Here is a 25,456-nt window from a genome sequence, read left to right on the forward strand (position 1 = left end):
AAAGTGTCAGAACTTTCTGAAAAGGGGCAAAATTGAACAAAGAAGTTGCAAAATGGCCAAAGGAAATAGGTAAAAAGTTTCCCCCTCTTAAGGTTTTCTGGCCGAGTAATAATTAAAAATAAGACACAAAGATCCACTTGTTGAGAATCACCGACATGGTCATGCAAGGCAAGGCAAGGCAAGGCAAGGCAAATTTATTTATATAGCGCATTTCATACTCAAGGCAACTCAATGTGCTTTACATGATAAAACATTCAATTGTTTAAAATCAATAAGAACATTTAAATCAATAAGAACATTTAAAATCATCAGTAAAATCAATTAAAATCATCAGTAAAATCATCATGACATCAACAACATGACAAAAAATCTCTCTCTCAATCATATGCAGTAGAGAAAAAAAGTGCCTTTAACTTTGATTTAAAAATGTTCACATTGGATGCTGACTTCAGCTCCGCTGGCAGTTTGTTCCACTTCTTTGCAGCATAACAACTAAAAGCAGCATCACCATGTTTACTGTGAACTCTGGGCTCCACTATGTGACCTGTGTCCATAGATCTGAGAGACCTGCTGGGTTCATACCTGACTAACATGTCACTGATGTATTCTGGACCAAACCCATTCACAGATTTATACACCAGCAGCAGAACTTTAAAGTCTATTCTGAGGCTGACTGGGAGCCAGTGTAAAGACTTTAAAACTGGAGTAATGTGCTCTGACCTCTTTGTTCTGGTTAAGACCCGAGCTGCAGCGTTCTGAACCAGCTGTAGCTGTTTGATGCTCTTTTGGGGGATTCCTGTCAGAAGACCATTACAATAGTCCAGTCTGCTGGAGATAAAAGCATGGACCAGTTTCTCCTGATCTTTCTGAGCCATTAAACCTTTCACTCTGGAGATGTTCTTTAGGTGGTAGAAGGCTGTTTTTGTGATAGATTTGATCTGACTGCTGAATGTAAGATCTGAGTCAATCAGAACACCAAGGTTTTTGACTTGGTCTTTAGCTTTTAAAGATCGAGACTCAAGATAATTGCTGACAGCAGTCCTCTTTTCCTTGTTACCAAAGACAATCACCTCTGTCTTGTCATGGTTTAGTTGAAGGAAGTTTTCACTCATCCAGCAGTTTACTTTTTCTAAACAGTCACACAACACCTCAATGGGACCATGGTCATCTGGGTTCAGTGATAGATATAATTGTGTGTCATCTGCATAGCTCTGATAATCAACCTTACAGTTCTGTAAAATTTGTCCTAAAGGAAGCATGTAAAGGTTAAACAGAAGGGGTCCAAGAACAGATCCCTGAGGAACCCCACAGGACATTAGTAATCTGTCAGATTCAAAGTTTCCAATGCTTACAAAATAGCTTCGCTCCTCCAAGTATGACTTAAACCATTGCATTACTTTTCCATTTAGTCCAACCCATGTTTGCAATCTGTGCAACAAAATTGTATGATCTACAGTGTCAAATGCAGCACTTAGATCCAACAGAATGAGAACAGATACTTTTCCTGAATCAGTGTTCAACCTTATGTCATTGATCACTTTGATAAGAGCAGTTTCAGTGCTGTGATGAGAACGAAAACCTGACTGAAATTTATCAAATATTTTGTTGAATGTTAAGAATTGACTCAGTTGGTTGAAGACCACCTTCTCAATGATCTTGGCCATGAATGGAAGGTTGCTGATTGGTCTATAGTTAGCCAGTATAGAGGCATCCAGTGTTCTCTTTTTTAACAGCGGTTTCACAGCAGCTACTTTCAGGGATTTTGGTACAGTGCCTGATTTGAATGAGCAGTTAATTATCTGACACAAATCAGTGACAATTGACTTTACAACAGTTTTAAAGAAGTTTGAGGGTATTGTGTCAAGGCAACACGTTGATGGATTCAGCTGCTGAACAGTCTCCTCTATTGTTTTTGGGTTCACTGTAATAAACTCTAACATTGTAGTTGACTCATCCCTCAGTGGTTGAAGCTGTTCAAGCTTTTTGTGATTTTGCTGGTTTGTTCTGATGTTTGACCTTATTGATTGTATTTTTTCATTGAAATATACAGCAAATTCATTACATTTTCCAGCTGACAGTAATTCAGGGGCTATCTGATCTGGGGGGGTTGTGAGCTTTTCAATTACAGAAAACAACGTGCGAGAGTTGTTGACATTTTTGGCAATAATTTCAGAAAGTATTGCTGCCTTGCTTTGAACAAGCCATCATTGAATTTTCGCAGACTTATTTTGTACAGTTCTAGATGAATTTGGAGTTTTGTTGATCTCCATTTACGCTCAGCTCTTCTACAGTCAGATTTCAAATTCTGCATTATCTCAGTCCTCCTCCAAGGTGTTTTCTGTGTGTTTGGTTTTCTCTTAGTTTTGATTGGAGCCACCACATCTATGACATTACAGACGTTTCTATTATACTCATCCAGAAGATCATCAACTGTCTCAGCACTCAATGTTGGTGTCATTGCTATGGCTTCCATAAACTGTGCACTTGTGTTCTCATTTATGTACCTTTTCTTTAAACACACATAACTAGGGGGAACAGATGTTACAGTCTCTAGGTCAAAAAAGAAATGATCAGATAGAGCTAAGTCTCTTACATCAACAGCAGAGATATCAACACCTTTAGAGATAACCAGATCCAAAGTGTGACCTTGAGTGTGTGTCGGACCAGTCACATGTTGTGTAAGACCAAAAGTATCCATTAAAGCATACAGTTCTTTGGCAGTATTGTCCATGTTATTGTCTACATGAATATTTAAGTCACCTGTTATTATTAAAAAGTTGTATTCAGTGCATACAACTGACAGCAGTTCAGCAAACTCATCCATGAATTCTCCAGAATATTTTGGGGGTCTATAAACGACTAAAAACAGAACTCTTGAATCACCCTTCAGTAAGAATGACATATATTCAACTACACCTACACCTGACCACAATTCTGATTTTGTTCCATATTTAATCAGAAATCATCAATGATCTTTGTTTGCATCAGCTTAGTTTAGTTCCTGATCAATAAGTCTTAATTATCGATTTGGGCACAGGGTTGCATTTCCTCACTGTCATGGTATTAAAAAACAACTTGTACTCACTGATGTGATTTATGAATTATTTAATGCAATTAGAAAAGTTGGGAGTTGATCAGAGTTAAAAGGTGATTCTTCGAAGACACGTCTGAGAGGGATGTCGGACTCGTGAGGGAGGATCATCAGACACATCAGGAAGGAAGTTCTGGAGCGTAGCGGAGGGAGACCCAGAGTGGGGGCTCCGTGTCGGGCGTTCTCTATCTGAGCTGAGCTTCAGCCCCCCTATACCTGGATTATGTACGGAGACAAGAGAGAGAAAGTGTGGGTTGAATAGTTTGAACCAAATTGAGTTGTGGAGGATGACTGCGTGTAAATAGACAAGTCATGTGATTGTGGGTGTGGTTTGTAGGCGTGGTTCTGGTTCATTTGTTTCATCTTCGTAGTACAGTTGAGTACTTTCCTCATGAGCTGAGAAAAATGTTTAAAGAGTAACTAAACCCCAAACTTTTTTTCTGCTGAATACTAATATATGTGGGTATGAAGTAGCGCTGTTGATGAATTCTGGTCCAACTCTCAAAATTTTAGTCAAACTATTTCAATTTGTCATATTTTGTTGTGAAATGTCAGAGTGACTGCCCTCTATGGGTTGAAATCATATTACAATGGATTTTTGCTATTGGCTGAGAACAAGATCATGTGACATTTTGGTACCATCGTCCATCACAAACAAGCACCGTTAGCCCCGCCCCTTTTATAAATACTATCACCTGTGGGCTCTACAATCTGTGGTGAGTAGGTTAGACTGAAAGAAGAGTGAATAGAGAGGTACACTGAGTAATGAGTAGCTAGTTAGCATAGCATAGATTGTTTATTGTAAATTTTATAGTATAGACTGGGCGTGTCTTAAATGCTTCACGAGCCCCGCCCATAATCAAGGCCTTTTTTAATTTCCCCCCTAGTGAAAGGTCAGGAGAAAGCAGGGGTTTAGTTGTTCTTTAACTTATTTTACAACAATGCATTGGTCTAGTTTTAGATGGACTTTTGAAAGAAAATAGTCAACAACAACAACAACAACAACAACACTGTGATCAAGTTGGTAAACAGGAAGGGAAGTTATGATGACTTACTAGTATGATGCATTGCATTACCACGTGGATAATTGTTTACAAGCTGAGCTGGTAAACTGCTTAAGGCCCAAAATCCAGTTGAATGATGCTGACGATCTGCATATGTTGGATCAGCCTGGCCCTGCACACACACCAAAGACAACACACAGAAACATATGAGTAGTATGTTAGTGTGCCATTTCAAACACAAAGTCTGACGTCAAAATGAGTATGTAGTGCGTTCACATTAGATAGTATGAAAAGATTGAGTACATGTAATAAATACCATATTATATCGGTAATGTTTTAAGTGTGCACAGTGGACACACTAGTCATACTCATGATGCATTGCCAGCGGATCGTCCTGGGATCGGCTTCAAGCTAACAATTAAACATCCACTAACCCTAATAAGAAGTTTTGTCAGTAAGCACAACGGTGGGTCCCTTAAATCTCCAAAATGTCGACATGAAATGTGTTTTCCGCAAGATTTATGCATCAACGGCTCTATTCTCCCGTCTGGATTTAAGCGTTTTTTTACGCACCTGCAGTTACGCACTTCTCTCCTACGCGTATTTTCTGGTCCAGGCTGCTGACACGCCCAGCATGCGTAAGGAGCCAAAAGTGCGTTTGTGTGAATGGAGGCGGGCTGAAGGAAAGGAGGTGGTGATGTCATTTTTTTTTTTTGCTGTCTAGAAATCACGGAACATGGAGTTTTACCAACGCTTGTAAATGTCATTGAAATCCGTGAAAATAATAAAGTTCAGTTTTAATTTGAAACGCCTTCGTTGATAAACAATATAACAGGTTGATTTTGATCAGATTATTGATCAGATTATTGATCAGATTATTGATCAGATTATTGCTGTGTGACTGAGGATTCATTAAAATATGTGTGGGAACAGTTTGTGGTCCATCCTCATCTGCATATGACAGCATGTTTCACTCTGTAGTGGATCAAACTGTGACTTTACGTTGGACATAGTATGAAAATAGTTGAATCACTGTGACCAACGTGGACAGAAGTCTGAGTTTTAATTAATCACACAGCAGCAGCTGAGTGATCACAGCTGCTGCTGTGCGACGCACGAGTCTGTGTGGCTTCAAATGTAACTAAGTCCATATTTCTAGTGCAATAATATAATGTTTCACCTTATGGGGGCGCTGTACTTATTACAGGGTTAGAGGCGTGTAAGAGGAAAAGGACTTACGCACACCGGAGAATGCACGTAAAGCCAGATTTTAATGGGAACGCCCACATTTCAGGGTTGCTCCACCCACAGGGAGTAAATGGGATGAAGGCGTGCAACGACTGATTTAAGTACAGGAGGAGAATAGCGTACAGCCAGAAACAGCTCCACTGTGCGGCGTTTTAGACTTGGGAGAATAGAGCATTATATGAACACATGTACATACTGTATGTTTTCAGAACTTTCAAAGGAGATATTTAGCATCAGTGTGATTCAGGTTTTTGTCATTGTAGGTTAGAAAAGCATCTTGGAAACTTTGAAGTATACTTCAGTAGGAACACTCATCCTCCTAACCATACTTATTATAAATAGTAGACAGTATATACAGTCATTGAGTTTGTAGTGTATAGTACGGAGTGTACCATTTTGAACACAGCCATAAGGCAGCATGGGAGGCTCCACTACTCAAAACACGACACAGGGAACGTGCATGTCTGTGACTTCAAAGGGTTCTGTGAGAATCAACATTGCTGTAAAGTGACACAGGGAACTCTGCAACTGAAATGGAGAAATTGCAGCGAGTTGATTCAATTGAAAGTGTCACTGCATGGTCTGAACCTCAGGGTGGCCTCCCTCCATTTTCCTCCTCATGAGAGCAGCGCTCTGCCTTCTACATCACACACATACAGTATAACTCCCCCCCGCCCCCCACCCACACAGAAAACATTCAATCAAGTATAACTTTGTTTCCCATCGTGAAAACCAGAGAGGATTTACTCACAGCGGAGCTGCACATTTGCCTCCGTTTATGGACGAGTGAATATCTGGTAGAAAATGTTCCACTGAAAAATAAAACACAGCAATGTAAGGCTGTTGGTGCTTTGATAATTCTTATTTTTATATTATATTTGTATGTTTAACTTTTTTATTTAATCTGGATGCAAAACAATATGCAAATGTAAATAACTGTAATTTTACAGGAACAACCACTTGTTGCATCAGTAGCAAAGACCTTAATTTTACCCATAAAAACTCAACAAATCTAAGATGCACTGAATTAAAAAAAAAGGCTAAAATTTCTAAAACTGTAGAACCTTCTACAGTCATTGCTCATAATCTCGGTTTTAAGGATTTCATCTTGACAAAATGTAAATAAAAAGAAAGATCAGAACAAAAATTTCCATCAGGAGAAAACGATTTTTTTTAAAAAAAACTTTTCAAAATCTCTGCGATTATTAGAATTGTTTAATATAAGAACTAAAGCCACTAAAGGCATTGATAACTTGAATGATCCTTAAAATATATTCTTGCTTTTGTTAAAGGTGTCAAACAAGCTGTGGTCGGCTATTGGTCATTTATTAGAAAACACTATTAATAAAAATAATTTATTGACAAATAACGCATCTACTTACAATCCAGTTTTAACACACATCCAAGTGTCCATAATATATCATGTCGTAGATTAGTCATAAAACTATGAGTATAATTATTATAAATATATTGACTGTTAGACCTTTTTATGTGTTTGTTTGTATGGTTTTTATGGACCTTGAGTCTTAAATAAAGGTATCTATCTATCTATCTATATATCTATCTATCTATATCTATCTATATCTATCTATCTATCTATCTATATATCTATCTATCTATAGTATCTATCTATTTATCAATCTATATTTATATATAGTATCTATCTATTTATCTATCTATTTTATATATATCTATAGTATCTATCTATCTATATCTATTATATTTCTATAGTATATATCTATTTATCTATCTATATCTATATTATTTCTATAGTATATATCTATTTATCTATCTATATCTATATATCTATCTATAGTATCTATCTATCTATCTTTCTAACTATCTATATCTATAGTATCTATCTATCTATCTATATCTATATCTATAGTATCTATCTAACTATCTATATCTATATATCTATTGCTATCTATATATCCATGTATAGTATCTATCTATCTTAAGCTGTGAGATGAATGTTATTCTATATTTTGTTTGATGTGTGTTAACTTGGTTTGGCTGAATTCATTTTACTGTTTTTTATGCGTTTTAAATAAACTTAAATGTTTTGTATTTGTTTAACATCAGTTTTATTTTGTTATTACCACCAAAGGTATTGTCTGTAATTAACTCAAATCTCACAGTGAACTTTCAAAATAAAAGTACACGTCCATGACTTGCTGCTTCCAATGATCGTTTTGACAACATGTTTCCATAGCTTTGGTTATTGGTTCATGTCTAGCACGCCAACACATCACCTCCAACGTTATGAAACTCCTCCCCCACACCATGTGACCTCACCTTTCTGGGAGCTGGTCAGACCGAGCAGCTTGCGTGTGAATCCACCGCTGAGTTGGTTCCTGCTTGGTTTGCTCAGTCCCGTCGACCTGCTGCAGACCCAGCTTGGCTCCTCCCACTGCAACACAACACATCACATCACATGTGTTAGTCTATGTTTGGGTCACGATAACGATTGGTGGGAAAAAACGAGTGCAGCTTTATCAGTGAGACAAAGCGGTGTCTGTAAATGACAGGACGGGTAATCGATACTACAGTGAAGGAGCTACGCTGACGGTGTACAAGCTTGATAAATAAACAAGCCTGATCTGTGGCAATGTTTGACATAGTTTGTTGTAATTATACAGCCATGTTTGCAGCACCATGACAGATGAATAGTCTGAGTTCTGCCTGTTTATGCTGGAGCTTGAGGTTGTATATTTATTTAGCGGACACAAAGATTTTACTGCATTATTTGAAAAGTCGCTGACAGGTGCAATGAAGAGGTTGCAGTATTTCAACGTTCTTCAAAGGGTTTCAAGACACATATCTCGCAGCAGCTGATTTACTCATTGTGCGAAATCCCAGAATCGAGCCGTAATTCAAAACAAACATTTATGTTGTGCTGACAGTAAAGCTTCTGCAGACAGCTGTGAACTGATAATGAATTTTGACAGCTCAACGCTGGAACTAATGATGCCTTTGTTTAAGTCGTTCACTTGTTTTTGCGGAGCTGTAAAAAGAGAAGAAAACCTTTACAGTTTTCATGGGGTTAATTGAGAAGCCCCACTAAAAATGTCAAGTGATGGATGCCTCCCCCCGGGGCAGTAAAGGCCAGGAATTGGCTACTCACACTTCTAAAAGCTAAAAGCGAGAGCTGAGATAGGAGGAAGCACATCCAGAAATGCTGTTGTTTAAAAACTATTCTTTTAAAAGCTCAGTGATCAAAGCAAAGCTTATATAAAACATTCATTCTAAAAGATTCTTAAAAGAGCGTCAATACAAGTTTAAAAATAGCTGTAGGCTAAATGACCCTCTACAACCTCCTGAATCCCCTCCAGCCCTCCTGCAGGATATCAGGAGGGGGGTGTAGGAGTCACGGCTGTTAAGGGAGGGCTCCTAAGCACATTAAGTGATCACCCCTCAACCAGAAAGAGAGAGCGTTATGTCAATATCAGAGAGCTGAAGTTTAAAGGTGGAGGGAAGGCGACAGTTTTAGTTTAGTTTAAGCCCACAAGCCATTTAGATGAAGGGAGAACCTAAGATGGTGCTTGGGGGTCCCGACTCAGCGCATCATTGGAAGGAATAAATGCAAGTAACAAAAAAAATTATTTTAAAGAAACATCCTAATAAAGAAAGTTCAAAGGCTTCTATCACCATTTTATTAGCTCCCCTAATAAAATTTAGTAAGAAAAGTAAAACATGTTTCTATGTTTAAGTTACCAATCCATTCACTACAAGTGAGTAGGCCAATTATTATTATTATTATTATTATTATTATTATTATATTGTTATTATTATTATTATTACTACTATGAGTTGATTATTATTTACTATTATTATTATTATTATATATATATTATTATTATTATTATTATTATTATATTATTATTTACTATTATTATTATTATTACTACTACTAAAGTAATGTATTTTATATGGCTCCAGAAGTCTGAGAAAAAGAAAAAAAACAATTAAATTACTAAAAACTAAAAGGAAGTTGTTTACAGACTAAACTAATACAAAGCCAGACTTTTAATCTTTTCACACTTGTCTTAATGTGTGAATATGACTTTTAAACAGCCCTGTTATATAAAAGCTCTACAACCTCATATAGAGTCGTGCAGTGACATTTCTGTCAATCATTTAAAGCAGGTTTGGGCTAACGCAATCATTTTAATAAGTACATTTTTCCAAAAGAATTAGTTTTTATGAGCACCAATCCTGTGAGTGAAATTGTGTGCAGCTCTATATATTCGATGCTGATCAAAAAGTTTCATTGCAAACTTGCAAATGACATTTGTATAAAACCCTAAGTATGAAATCAAGACAAGTGCTTAAAAGGTTTAGGTTCCAACCTTTAAAATGTATATTATTCTGTCTCAAAGACATTTAGTGCTTGATTGAGGGGCATTGGTTCAAAGTAAGAGCACGACTGGAATAAGGCTCGGAGCTACAACATCTGTAGTGCCCTGACACTTGAAGATGCAAATCATTCAAAACAGCGAAGAGTATATCTGTATTTTTTTTGTCCTTTAAACGAATATTTCTTGCGGCTCTGCAGCATTCTCTTCTTCTCTGTGTATGTAAGTTGATATCCATTTCAAGTTGGTTACTCATGTCCAGCACATCCACACAAAGAGCCCGGATAAAATAAACACGCCGCGTCAGATATCTTGGAAAGAATCTGTCATGGGTTTGGGGCTAATCACCTCCAGAAGGGGCTTGACTCAAAGCCTGAAACGTTAGCCCCTGTCAGGGAGCACTGAATGAACTGGGCTGAGCTGGGCTGGGCTGGATAGGCCCCAGGCACTAGGGATGGATCCGGAGCAGGGGGGTGCCTTTGTCAGGTCAGCACCAGTGTAGCTACAGAGGTTTGACCAATTTAAAAACACAAAGTACCACTACACCACAGCTCATCACATTCCAACAACAGGAGTACGCCCAAAGTTCAACCTGCTAAAGCTGAGCACCAAGGAGAAGACCAAACAACTCAAAAGAAGATGGATAAACGTTGATATTGATGATACCTGTGTGTGACGGTAAACCTTCATGACCAGTCCATTTCAAAATGAGGTTGGGAGTAGAAAAGTGTGGATGGGACTAAAGTACAAGAACATCTGTGCTGGTGCAGGTTTAAAGGTCCCCTCATCAAAATGGGAGAAGAACCCCAGAGGGTAGGAGAAATAATCACACAATAATTCTGTGGGGCTTCCAGATCCAGACAGACAAACTGGTGAGTGGTGATGAGCAACCAGCCGGACAGAAAGGTGGAGGACAAAGATCAGAGGAAGGTAGGAGTGATAGGCAACACAATCCCAAGTGACAATAACATCATTCAGAAGGAATTTGAGAATCTGGATAATAACCATGGGCTCAAGGAGGAGCTGTAGAAGATGTGGAGGATGAAGACAACAGTGGTCACCATGGTAATAATCAGAGCATGAAACCTAATAAAGAGGCTCCAGTAGATTCAAGAAGAATCTCCAAATATTACAGTAAAAAAGTGTGCAGTACAGGACCAGCTAGATATGAACTAAACACTGCTTTAGGCTGATATTATACTAGCACAAAGATCAAAGACATGCATTAAAATGTGTTACCCCTTTCATTTTTGGTATATCATTTTCAACAGTATTGTGAACATTTTATTGTACCTCTTATGAAACTTCTCTTGCGTGGAGCCGGCCTTTGGCGAGTCTCGCTAGTACCCAGTAGGTAATTAGAGTTTCTGACCGAGGTTTGAGTGACAGGCTGACCTAAGGGAGTAAAGAAAACAAGGTTAAAGAAGGACAAGGAGGATCTCAAAACCAGAAGCAGAAATCCACAACTCAACATTCGGAAAATATTAGAACAGTGCTCCAGTTCCACTGAAGCAGATGCCATTTGCACTTATCATAGACATAGACCTGCATGTTGGTGGGGTAGGATGACAAGAGCGCTGCCATTTAAAACCACGCAAACCCAACTGTGATCAAAGAGTAACCGCCCTCAACAAGACCACAGCATGATAGCTGTGGCACGACTTCTGTTTCTTGGAGCAGATTTGAGGTGAGGTCACCTTTCACTTGCAGCTAAACTCAACCAGTGCAATGAGAGTCACCACAAGACAACTTGTCAAGAGTTTTCTTGGCAATTGTGATTTCCTTTGCAGGATTTTGAACCCAGCTGAATGAGAGGTGACAGGCCCAGACTTCTGCTGTCTGTAATGGCTTGTTAACATACATTGGGTGGAAAGCCTGGCTGGTAATGAAGCTTGGTTGAAGGAATACAGATGAGAAGGGAAAGACGTTAACACTAGTAAGGGTCTTTTTCCCTCTTAGCCAGCAGATAACTTTTAACAGCAGTTATTTCCATTATCTGAGGACTGTAGTCAAATAATATTAGAAAATTACTTTTTTTAAAGCATTTGTTATCATTTGTAGAAAATCAGCCAGACAATTTTCTTAATCTTTCACAACCTTTACAACAATTCAATTTGAACATGTTGCTAGCATATGGAGTGGACTGCTGGAACCCTCCGTATGGCACAAACAAAAACACAAACCAGAAAAGAAGGAATACTTTGAATACACATATTTTCATTTATTCCGCTCTGAACTCACTCACCCTGATGTTTCTTTGGCAGCTGTTTCGTAGACTTCATGTTTTGAGCTCTTTTTAACATCAGAAGAACTGTGTTGCTGTCACTCAGGCCCCTAAACACAAGAACCCAAACGTTAAACAATGAGAAAAATTCCTTTCAGTATAAAAGGAACATATTTGGAAGATGCAAACTATGATAACCCAATTATTTACCATTCTTCTTGAATACTCTCTGTTCTATTTGAGAGGCCTTCAGGCACTGAAGTTGAAGAAAATTTGGTTCTGAAAAGACAATAAAATTTATTGGTTATAGAGTCAGAAAATGCAACAAATAACGTTTTAAACAGACAAATATTTAAAGGTTAGAATGTAGTGGAAAATAAAATAAAATAAAATGTGTTTATTACATTACCAATAAATAAAATATGTGCAAATGTGTTTTAAAAACTCATTTGCTCTATATGTACTTTTAAAAAGTTTATTTAAAACCTTTCTTTCTAAAAATATTCTTATATGTGATTGTTTGATCGTTAGAACTCCCAACAGGTACTACATAAACTACATAAACTTTGTTTTGTCACAAATGTGATCATCACTGCCAATTTTTTGTTAAGTTAAAAAAAATAAATGCACAATACGTAATGTTTACTCAAAGCTCCCAAATACCACTGAGAATATAGTTTACATCAACCAAACCTTTAAACCTGCCTTTTATTGACACCATTTTACTGAACGACACAGTAGCATACGCATTAAAGGCTTCATTTAAAAATATTCCGTACAAATAAAAAGCCGATTAAATTCAATATCAGTAGGTTTGACTTTGGGGAAATGTTGACAATTATTAGATTTAAACACTGACAACTTTGCTCCTTAGTAAAATAAATAAAATAAAATCAGCTGTCATCTCCCTGATTGGCTGAATGTGATGCACCTGAATTATATATGTTAGTGGTAATAATAGCAGCAGTTGATCAGTATGATAATGATTCAACTAGAAAATAGTTGGGTGTAAAACGCAACAACCCTGTAATATTAATAGTCTGAATATAGCAAAAAAAACTATTGTCTTTCATTAGGTGTTGAATTCATATGCAAATCTTTACATTTTCTTAGCCTACGTACGAATAAAAAGTTAATTTTTTGGTCAAAGAGCTCTCACTTGTCTGTACACGAAAGAAATGTTTGGAAGAAAATTCCCACTTTTAGGAAAACTGAGATAAGTGTCATTGAATCCTAAATTAATTAACAATTTAAGTTCAACTTTCTAGTTTTCTGTTGACAGGCTCATCTTTACTGTATGTATGACACTGATTCATGAGTGTGAGACTAACCTTGGTATAGCTCATTAAACTCAGACTTTTAACAACCCATTAAGTTTAGCTAATCCCAACAGTACATTCACAACCTTATAAATGCACATGATGAGGGTTTTGCTGATAGTTTTGAACATATGATTACTGAAGACAAAATATATAAAGCATATTTTTAACCTGTCAGGTGTCGCTGAATGCTGAGCCGTGACCCAGGCCTGCTTTGCAGTTTGTTTAGGTGGTGATGAGGCAGGTTTGCGCTGGTAGAGATCCAAATAAGGTCTGATAGGCTGCATTGAACAAAGAAATTACATTTACATCATGAATACATCTTTAAGAAATATCCTGTTTTGATTTACTGATTCAAATGATCACAATTCAAGAATTTCTACAGATTAAGCGCAAATAATTGTGTCAGTACAGAAATCTCCTGCTGTCAGCTCATATTCATAAACTGAGGATAATTGGATTTTCAGAATAAACAAACGCTTCTTTTTCTTCTCACTTATTTCAACAATTTCTTCTCATCTATTCAACACTGCAGTTGATGGTGGTGCAGCATCTACAGTATATACTGTCTATCATTCAGTGTGTTTCAACAGGATTACGTGAGCTTTGAAAGGAGAATTTATGTCGTTTTTAGCAGATATTCAAATGTCCACCACATAACAGATGTTTTGTTGTTGTTGTTTATAATATTTCAGAACAACATTTTCAAAATTGGGGCAAAATTAAGAAAAAGAAACTAGAATCTGTCGGAAGTCTGAATTTTCATTAAACTCACTCATATATCAAGACTGTGTGTGTTACAGGATGTCAAATCATATTTCTACTATTGCTTATCTAATATTATAAATATATATATATATAGTATATTTATATATGTCTCTACGTCAAAGGCTGTACGTAAGGGGGAGGAGCAAATACAGCGAGCCATTTAAACAATTGAATCGCTTTAAGGCATTAGGCTATAGAACCAAAGCAGTTAAATCAATGCCTTTTTATATTTTTTTAACCAGAACACCATCAATGCTTCTTCTACATCCTTTCCATAACTTGTTCCATCTGTCTACCGTACAGTATCAATAAAATACATCTTTATTTTTATTCAGGGAATTTAAACCCTAATTTTTGGTTTATTTTCCTAAATAATGCTTAAACCACATAAATCAGTAAAGATCAGTGTCAACAATTTAACTTCATAATTATTCTAATAAATTTGATAACACATGTACAATGTCTCTTGAAAACATTTAGTGCAATGTAGACCAACTATATTTACATCTGAGGTTTTTGGCTAACAGTTTAAATACTCACCACAGTCCTGTTAGTCTTTGATAAAGCATAAAAATGTTCTGTACTGTAAACCTCACAGTTGACAGGCCACACCAGCTGCACTGTATCAGCTGCCCTCAACCAGGCGACTATAACGTAAAGCACCAAACTACACATCCAATCAGGTTCTTTCTTTATTACTGTGGACTTTATATTTTGTTCAACGCTTTGAGACTTTGATGTATTTTGTGCATTATAAATAAAGTTGAATTGAATTGAAAATAATGATGGAATAAATAACTATTAAGCTAAAGTGAAAACAACATTAGTTGGTGTTATTTTGAGCTTTTTGACAGCTCAACACCTTATTAAGAGTAATAACATACACCACCAAGGAACAGTTTTGAAATTAAATGGTTTTGTCAGAATTAGAAAACCAAAAAAAAGGTAAAAACAATTAGTGAGTGAAAAATAATAATAACTTTAATAATTCACAGATGCTACCAACAAACTGAGTAGAGAATATCCTAAAACTTTACCTGTAAATGCAGTCGCTGCTCGGATTCAGCAGAGTCATGTAGAAAGTCCTCAGAAAATGTAAATAATTCCTTTAAAAGCAAAAATGGAGAATGAATTGTTTGAATATAAATATGGATTCACAACAAGAGTAGTCTGTTTCAAAAGGTTCTGGCCTGAAACGTGTTGGATCACATTCTAGTGATTCAGAGGAGGACAATGCATGGCAGCAGAAACATCTGAAACAGCTACTATCACCATCATGAGAATTATTAAGTCTTACTGTTGTAATGAACTCATACAAATGAAAGCTTTTAATTTTTGTTTTATTAGTTATTACTCACCAAAGCAATGTTAGTTTTGGGAAGTTTCAACATACCAGCACCAGCTAAAGAATAACGGTAGATCTTACGTTAGTTGAATGAATAATCAGGTCATATTTAAGCCTAAGGCCTTTATTTTGGTGCAGTGTATGATTTCACTCATAGTGAAAATAACAGGGAAAGCAGTAATTGTTAAATACATCACACAAAGTTGGATGCTTTACACCTAAAGAACTTGATTTAAATACGGTCGTTTACAAGTAGAATGTTAAAAATATGGAAAAATAATGTTGAAATTCCTATTTTTCACTTAAAACTTTTTTTTCAGTCTGGCCTACTTGAAACCAAACAGGGCGGATCTCAAATTATGAAATAAGTAATAGAGTAGTAGAATACAAAGGTTTTGGATAAAGTTGACTAAATCTAAAAAATGTGATGAGAATGATGAAGCCTGGAAGTGCACATACCGTAGAAATGTACACTCTCAACCATGTCTCTTATGGGCACAGGGTTGGAAATGATTGAACCATGAAAGTGCAGAAAGCATGAACTTGTGTGCATACCTCATCAAAAACAAATTCGTCTAAGTCCACCTCCTCCAAAGTGTCATCCTCTGCAGCATCAGGGCACGTGACGGCAGCGAGAGCAGATGTCAGCCTCCTCCTCAGAGCGAAGCCCCTCCAAAAAGCCTGAAGGAACCCAAAGTTAGAAATGGCAGACAACTCCCCTGGAAGTTCAGGCCAAATGTAAATACTGGATGTTATCCCATTAGGGAGATAAAACATGTTAACCCCCTTTTCTTTTCTGTTTTTTTTTAAATTGCTCAGTGCTCTGCTTTCTGAACTCTACGTGACTCTGGTGTTCAGAGACAAATGGAGGCTCCACTGTGCCTCTAAATCCTCCAATTCCCAGAGGGCTGTGGGGGTACACAGCACTTCAAGTTAAGTCGAGCAGGAATCCTAGAACTCTTACTACTGCACTTCTTTGGAATCTAATTAATCACTCGGAAAAACCCCAAAACAAACATGCGCGCAGACCTCTGCTGAAACACTACCCCCACATTCTTCCTTGGAGAGCCTTAAAGGACTCATCCAACACGTTGCATGATGAGAAGGATTTGTTAAAATTATGAAGTAGTGTTTTAAGAAGAGCAGCTTACTCCTCAGTGCAGATTGTTAATAAAGTTAGCAATTTGAAAACAGGATTTAAAGATAAACATGGACATCAAATAAACAGTAAACGGGATATCAGGAATTTTGTTGGAAAATACCAATTTTAAATTGGTAATTGATGTTTAAATGTGCTGCTTTGTTTTCATCTTTAGAATTTAGCCCCACCCACTCCATACAAAACTGTCAAAATGAGCTTAGATGTTGACAGCATGGTTAGCACTTCTGTCTCACAGCAAAGAACACAAAGATTCTACTTCCCACATAGACCACCATGGACAATTTGAAATGTTGACATTGAACACATCTTATAATTTTTCAGATTTCAAAAGTGTTATTAAACACTAGGGGAGTGCATTTCCATGAATCTGATGATACGATACAATTCATGATACGATATATCCCAATATATCTGATACTAAACAACACAATGTACATTGCGATATATCGCATTATCAATTATTACAAATTTCACCTTTACACAAAGTACAAAATGGTATGAAATACAATTTATTGCATTTTTTTAACTTGGGAGAACAAGTAAATGGTAACTAACTGTAATTCAAGCACCAATTAAAAAATAAGCGGTATGTATGTTTATTGTCCACCCGAAGCGGACAATTTTTATCAAATTTTAGAACTGATGACATCATCACTGTGGATTGAGCCTTTGCTGGTTTTGAACGCGCGGAACATTTGGCCGAGTTAGAGGCAGCCTGTGGGGGCACCAATCACTCTGTGGGCAGCGGGGCAGCCGGCGGGCGGTGTCCGGCTGGAGGCTGCCTATCTCGGGCGGAGGCGCCACGGCGGCCCGGGGCTGGGGCGCCGTCTGTGTGTGTGTGTGTGTGTGCATGTGTGTGTGTGTTAAATTCAGAATTCAATTTGCATTAAGAATGAAGTGTTTACAAGGTCAGTTTAAAGAGGATTTAACTTTTATTCTAAATTAAAGAGGAATTAAAGCTTCCATATAAACCTACTTAAAGGTTCCATGTCATGCTATTTTTCACCCATCTCCATTTGTTCTAAGAACTCTAAAAACAAAGTATTTGACTTCCTCCTCCCCGCACGGTGATGTAGGGCCAGAGGACGGCCCACCCTCCTCCCACCCACTTCTTAGCCGAGCTCATGTTGCTTTATAAACACGAGACAGAGCGTGGGGGCGGGGCGTTAGTCGGTACAGATTGTAGAAAATACATACATAGCACTGCGCAAAGGACGCTGAAATGCTCACCTTAGTGGGCGTGTCTGTTTACATGTCAATCACGGCAGAGAGCTTCCTGGAGGCGTGGCTTCTCCAGCTCAGTGCCGCATTAAATTTGTCATCAAAGTGGGAAAGCGTCATTAAATTGTAGTGAGGTGTTTGTGTTCACCCTGTAGTAATAAAGTAGCAAATCATCCTCTAACTAATGATTGATGGAATCAATGAAAAAAACACTTTGGACACGTGTATGAAGCCCTAATAGAACTTTATCATGTTTAAAGCACAGATATGTTCATTTAGCGTAACATGGACCCTCCCACTTTTCTATCGCAAGACATACTTCCTACAGACACTGCTAGTATATTAAAATTAACTAAGTTAACTGTCAATGTGGAATTTCAAGGGCTTTAGAGTGTTTCCCAGTGCATTGCACTGTTAAAGTAATAATCATTGTACACTGTATTTATACATAGACAGCACCAAAGGTTTTACCTGGATGGCACATGCTGCAGAGTCCTGATTAAGAGCATGCGTGTTCATGCAGGATGGTTCTGACTCTGGCTTTCCTTCACATTCTCCTATTTCTACTTCTTTTTTCACGATGACGAGTGCATTAACATTCCTACATTTCTCCTTGTATTTCCTCCACCGTTGCTGAATCACTGCTGCTGCAGTGCTGTTCCAAAAGACACACACACACACACACACACACACACAAAGTAAGGGGCACACATGATGTCATAGCACCTCCATCTCTCAAAACAATTTTTTTTTAGCGCACACATCTGGAGAGCAGAAGACTTTAAGCCTGTCCAGATTCACCCCACATATCGAAGATCTATTGTCCTCTCAGAGATAGAGTAATGTTAATGATAGGGCTGCGTGTTAAAATGAGTAAGATCTTCAACATCTTGTGCTGTAAATCAAATAGAGGAGATTCCAATGATGACAAATGTTCTGCGGCAAAAACTAATAAAAATTCTAAGTCGCTATAAAAAAAGAATGATATAAAGGCCGGGCGGTGTTTTTTTAAGGCTGCAGTGAGCAATTGTGTTGCATGAAAGAATTTGAAGACTTTCATTACATTCAGTATATCAGCTGATCTGTCACCAACAGTATTGAGTTTAATGAAATGGGTGGATGTGTTCAAATAAAACTTAAAAAGATTTACCTTTTGAGGTCCACTGATGTTCTTTGTGGAGCGAAAGATGTCCTTCCATTGACTGGATCCTGTTTAAGGCTGTGGTTAATGCTAAACTCTGTCTCTGCAGGTGCCACCTCTTTAAAAATATCTGGTAGTTCATTGCTTGACGTTGTTTCTTCCGTGTAACCAATAAGGTTTTCTTCATTCCTGCAGTTTGAAGTGTTTTCCTTAGTTGTTAAATCTGTTTCCCAGTGTTTAGACACAGTTGTGTCTCCGTACTCATGAGCAAATCTCTGATTCTCTGCCAGCTTTAGGGTCAAGTTGAAGTGTAGACACAATTCTTTAATGGCTCCATAGGTAGGCGATGCAATGCTGTGAACAAACACAAAACGGAATAATCCATAAGCAGTGATAGGTGGCTTACAAATGGGGAAACAAGAAAGGATCATAGGTATTCTGATTTAAAAAATCCCTCTCACCATCTTAATACCAATAAGAAATCATCTGTCTTTATGTTCTGTAATCACACTTTGAATTTATGCATGAGCTTGAAAATAAAATGTTTTCTAAAAAACACAGAAAAGAATATTTAATACAAGAACACAACCTCTGCCAAGCATCAAATCTCCTCTTTGTCAGATATTGTCAGTTATCTGGATCAGTGATCCTGATCATGGTACCATGACCATTCACACTTTAAAGGCTTGTCATTTCCATTAATAATGATACAGTAGGTCTAAATCTATGGGAACACCCATTTTTTTCAAAAATCACGATGAAACGCAGTTTTGGATCAGATGAAACTTGGTGAGATATGAATTATTAATTTTCATTTTTTTCAGACTGGTCGAGAATCAGAATATTGATCCAGATTTGCTCCAAAAATCTGAATCTTCCATGGTGTAAGGTTTGTCTTTGGTTAAAGTTGGGTTAAAATCTGTTAAGAACTTTTAATGTAATCGTGCTAACAGACAAAAAACAGCTTTAAAACTTATTGGCAGAGATTTTAATGCTGTTTGTTAAAGCCAAACTACTGTAGAGATGGCAGGTACGCATACAAAACACACACATATACTGTACACTAGGATAATTGCTTTGAGATTTGATGATGTTGCATTATTTCTAAATGATCATTCAGATTGTTTACCTTTTACAATCAAATACTATTTTAAGTGACGTCTGATTTAGTTTGATCCAACTATGCATATTTTCTAATTAAAACAGATTTTCATATTTTTGAAGCAGCAGACAAAAAAACACATTAAAAAGTCGAACAGAAGTTTTCAGATTTTCTTTTGACTTTTCCAAAACTATCACTTGACAAGTTCCCAATGGGTGATGAGATTTTTCCCAAAGTGTGTTTAAATGTGTGTGTGTCTGCTCTACATGTGCACTAATACCATATAATGTCTCTTTGACTGAGGGGATAAGCCGACCACAAAGCCACCTCAATGGAAGCTTAATTAATCTATTAGTAATGCTTGGCTCTCCTTCATCCCTGAGGGTTCCACAGACACTCGGCCAGTCTGACAGACCACAAAGACCCAGCTCTTCCTTCTCAATGGGTCAAGAGAGAGAGGGGAGTCAGAAGGTCCAAAAGGATTGTGACCCCAGTGACCCCCTGTCTCTGTACCTGCTGGTTCACCACACGGTCACAGTAAGAGTGTAGCCTGGTACAAGAAGGAAACCATTTTACACGGTAAAGATGTAGCATGCTATGTCAAGGGCCAAGTAATTATATACGAGTAATTGTTTTTTAACTAAACTTGTTCATGAATTTAACTGGAATATTTAAAGTGAATCTCACTATCTGGTCCTGGGTATTAGATCTGTGATGATTGGTATCTGAGTGTATTACCTGTGATGCTGTACATAATATATAGGTATAGAAAGTAAAAGAAATGTAAAGAATAAAAAATGAAAGACTGAAATTATTATTATTTTTTTTTTAAAATGTTCAAGAAAAATCTTGTTAAAATAAGGTGAACCTCTTGATACAAGTCAAAATATCTTCTTACTTCGCTCACAACCACTGACATGGTTGTTAATATTGTCTCACAGATCAAAGGTCATGTGTTCACGCCATTGTAAGCGAACTAGGTCTGTCTGCAGAGTTTGCATGTTCTCTTTGACCATATGTCTTTTTTTAATGGATGGATGGATGGATGGATGGATGAAGGAATGGATGAGCGGAAAGACAGTTGTATGGATGAATGAACGGGCAGTTGGATGTATGGATGGAGAAAGTTTAATAATGACTTTCTCTCTGTGATAACGTACGTGTTGGCGTGTGGCGAGTCCACTCACTGCCTCTAAACGTCAGTCTGACATGAGGTCAGGCCTGGGGTTAAATGGCTATGTGCTCTCGCTAAGCCCCCAAAATGGCTCATTGTCCAGAGGCCAGGAGGGGTAGAGGGCACACAGCAAGGGGCAAAGCTAGGCGAGTACCACTCTAGCCCCCCGAGCCATGGGAGTCCTCATGGTGACCCGCTGGAGCAGTCTTGGCCACGTTTCATCTTTTGTGGAGTGTAATTTGGAAGGGTCAGGAAGGTACGCAGAAAGTTGACCACTGTTTAGTGCTGGTGGTCCTCCTGCCAGTGGAGTATCAATGTGTGCGGAGGGCAGTGACACCGAAGGACTTGAGAAAATAGATGGACGTTGTCTTAGGGCCTGCTGCGCCCTGTGTATCAGACATAACAAGGAGATAGCTCACATTCCTCACTGCTTGGTGTCTGCTAGTCCGACTGTCTGATCAGCGCAAAGTGACAACATGTAACTTAACCTCTTGTAAACAGGTTTGTTACTTAGCATTTCTAGTCCGTTTACAAAATTCCTCTACAATTTATCTTTAAGCTTTCAAGTTTTTCTTGAGCACTTTTTTATTCTTTCCAAGTTTTAGCAAAACTTAGTTTAATTCATATAAATTGTGAGGTTGTTTCTGTTAAAGGGTATTTCAACTCTTATGAATTTGTAATTACAGCAAGTTCATTTTGTTTTCTTATATTAATGTTAAATTTATTCAGGCAATTTTTTTTCAGGAAATTTACTTTGATCTCTTTTCATGTTTTGACTGTGAACTGCCAGTCTTCTTCAGAGGCAAAAAGTTGTCTGAATAAATGAAACCTTAACATACCTGTATTACTCAAAATAAAGTTGCTGTAATTACTAGATGGAAGTCAAGGACACATCAAAGCAATCAGCAGATGCCTCAGATGTCTCGATGCATTCTGTCAAAGAAGACCATTCTTCTTGTGTGGAGTTTGCATAATATTCCTTTACTCACTCTAATTTCCTCCAACCATTCAAAAACATGTATGTTGATGGTTCTAAAACCTTTTTTCTTGCACTTGCTCCTTTTGAAATTCAGGGCCCCCTACATCTAAAAAACATTTCAACAAAATGAGTACCAAAAAAAATTAAAAATGTAACACTTATTTAAAAAATTTTTTTTTTTTTTTTCTATGTCTTTTCTTCTTAAAATTCATAAAAATAACATAAAATTTACATTCAAAAATTTTAGAATAGTAATAATAAAGTTATTTTCATGCTTAATGTCAGCAAGCCCAAATTTTGTGAATAAGTTCAGCTCTTAAATTTAATGTGAAAATGTTTGATTTTATATTAATTTGAGTTCACCATTGTACTTATTCCCGTTGTTTTTGTCAGTGGTTTTTCTTCCTCAATGCAACTTTTATTTACAATGGGATCAAAATATCAAAATCTAAATCATCACAGTCTGAGTGTATGTCTGAGATGTCTTCTTACTTTAGTCTCCTGCTGTGACGCTGCTCCAAATCTCGAGTCTGCTTAAGCTGAGCCTGACAGAATGTTTGGAAAAAGCCTGGTGATGAGTTCACCTGCTGAAAGGAGTCGGTCTGCTGGTCATCTATGGCCTTTAGCCCAGACACTGCAGTCTGAAGAGTGCACCTGAAAAGATTGGTGCACATTTAAATACCTTTGAGAAAAGTTAACGGAAATGAAAACATTTTTATAGGATTATCAATATTTATCTAAACAAAGTCCACAGGGTCTCCAGCCTTGAGCCTCTAACGCCCTTTATTACAAAAGTGGATAAATGGGTTAAATTAACGGATGGATCTGTAGAACGACGTTGGCTGAGTTGGTAAAGATGGTGTAAAAATGTATTAAAGACATGAACAAATGATTTATTTTTAGTTATCAGTCTTTCATGTGATATATCTTTATTTTAGGTTTACAGATTATCTCACTGGTCGTTTGTATTAAAATCTAAGACTGATCAAACATAATGACTTTCTTTTTGTTAGAGGCAATAATATCAATGTATTTAATACAATTTACATATATAATGTGTGTTAGTAAACTATAAATTGACCTAAAAATATCAAACATGAAGAAAAATATAACATGATATGTACAGATGATATTCTTTTCAATGTTAATGCACTGATAGATTATTATGGAATGTCGTACATTAGAGATAGTATTGGTTTTCAGATGCAGGGCAGCCCTCAGTAGCTACCAAGGGAGTCTGGGAAGAAGTAATTCCTGCCTGAGGCTAAGGATGTACGAGCAGAAGAATCTGAACTATCTGACCCAAAAACAGAGCCTGACCATCTACGCTATGGTCATGTGTAGTCTGCATTAAGTGGGAAAATGAGAAAATGCAAAGCGGAAAGTAGACGGGACACTAGGGATTGGTAACTATCAGAAGAAAAATACATGCCGTCAGGCTACACAATCATTTTTTTAAAAATGTGTCTAGATTTGGCCATTTAAGCTGGATTTTTAGAGTAAAGTCTAAATAAAGTCCCATTAAAAGTACTTCATGCATGCTGATATTAAACAACTTTGATTTAAAAGCACTTAGTGTATGTTTTATCTACATTAAACATTTACATATTTTACTTTAATAAAGATGGATAGTGACAAAAAAAATCATTACTTTTAAATACTACAATTGGAGGCCTAATTTTGAGTTTTTCTAATGCGGACAACTTCAAATATGTGCAAGTCTAAATTGGCGATATTACCTGTATGTTTACTTTTTAATGCTGGTATAGCTAAGGATGTCAAAACCTTTTAAGTATTTTTCTTAATTGCTCTGACCAACTTCTATCTGAAATAATGATAGAAAGTGTGAAGTGTTATGTAATAAACCTTGAGATGGATTAAAGTAAGATGTTATATAGGAAAACCTAAAGCTAATGAATGCTGTAGGGAAGACATCAGAGTCATTTTTAGAGTTTTGATGAGTTTTAACGCAGTTGGAAAGTAAGATAAACAGCACATACACACACAAATACATAAATACACCCCAACCGTAACTAATGTGGCGGAAGGACTCCCTTCTGTCAGATGGACACGGTTTCGATGCAGCCCAGTCGGTCTCTCTAACACAGATTGGGATTCGATTCCAGCCCTTTGGGCATGCTCTCTATAACTGCCTGTTTTTCAACGAAGCTTCAAACCCAAATAGGACCTTTAGGTCGTTACATGAGCTAGCTTGGGTGGGGTCTTGTAATCCAATTCTCTAATGGATGCCACATATGTCGACTTGTAGAGAATGCAGAGCAGACATGTTTACAGTGTAACAGATCTAATGAACTGCTGATGTTTACAAGAAGCAATTCCTGTCAAAGATTGTAAGGAAATTAATATTTCTTGAACTTATAACTCAAGGTTGATTTAACACCACCAAGTAACCAGAGATGTATGACGAGATTATTTAATTATAATTTTTTAACTGATTGTATGTCAAATTAATTCAGCCATTTTTTATTTTCTCTGCTTACATTCCTTTACTCTCATTTTCTGGTTCATATGAGCTCAAGTTCGTATTTCATGAAGTGAAGACTTCCTCCAAAACACAGAGTGGCCCTGATTAGTCAATCCAAGCCTTTTCTTCACCTACGTCTGTGTGAATTTAATATTTACCTTTTGGTGCTTTAATTAAGTCAATGTTATTACTGGCCTTGGATGAAAGGACCAAACCATGAGTGCGGAAATACTGAGGCTTAATTCTACTGTTGGCACAAGAGGTTAGGTAAAGTTCAGTGAAATATTAAAGCAGTGTTTCGGTTTGTAATTAACTGGCCAAGTCCTTACTACTGTGTGTTAATATTCTAGAAGCAGAAATGTTTAAAAGTCTTTCACCTGAATAAAATCACGACATTTAGGATTTGCTTGGAAAAGAAAGAGTTTCAATTAACCAGAGTTACGTTAAATATGGAGGACAAGTGCTCAAACATAAGCATCAGTAAAGTGTGAACACCTCAGAAGAACACGAGATACATTATCTGACATCACTGTTGACAACATGTTCATAGCATCATTTTTACATAAAGAGTGATACACACGCAAGTGAATGAGAAAACTGACAACGAAAGACGAATGAATGCGTCTCCTGTATCAATATTTGTGAACTTAGCGTGGCATACGCGAGCGCAGATGTCGGTGGAACCTCACAGTAATTGAATAGTCAACGTGGATCACAGAGGTAATCCTGAGGAGTGGACAGGGAGGCCCACGTTCCACTGGAATGTTTAGACTACCTGAGCCAATAGACTGAATTAGTGATAGCGAAATAAAGGCTTTGTGATGGTTTGACCCTT

The 25,456-nt window shown here is 37.2% G+C and overlaps 1 protein-coding gene across 1 annotated transcript in view; it reads right to left on the reverse strand.

The window, feature by feature from the left end:
* Window positions 1–3,131: 3,131 nt before the first annotated feature.
* Window positions 3,132–25,456, reverse strand: part of lrriq1 (leucine-rich repeats and IQ motif containing 1) — a 33,542-nt gene continuing 11,217 nt past the window's right edge. The window contains 13 exon segments of the mRNA XM_028448350.1: window positions 3,132–3,307; window positions 4,147–4,267; window positions 6,095–6,155; window positions 7,642–7,756; window positions 10,995–11,096; window positions 11,947–12,035; window positions 12,136–12,204; window positions 13,416–13,525; window positions 15,050–15,118; window positions 15,913–16,038; window positions 18,212–18,395; window positions 18,891–19,235; window positions 22,629–22,790. Of these exon segments, the coding sequence (XP_028304151.1) occupies window positions 3,141–3,307; window positions 4,147–4,267; window positions 6,095–6,155; window positions 7,642–7,756; window positions 10,995–11,096; window positions 11,947–12,035; window positions 12,136–12,204; window positions 13,416–13,525; window positions 15,050–15,118; window positions 15,913–16,038; window positions 18,212–18,395; window positions 18,891–19,235; window positions 22,629–22,790 (1,720 nt within the window). The 3' untranslated portion in view covers window positions 3,132–3,140.

Source organism: Gouania willdenowi, chromosome 6, assembly GCF_900634775.1.
Source record: "Gouania willdenowi chromosome 6, fGouWil2.1, whole genome shotgun sequence".
Lineage (NCBI taxonomy): Eukaryota > Metazoa > Chordata > Actinopteri > Blenniiformes > Gobiesocidae > Gouania > Gouania willdenowi.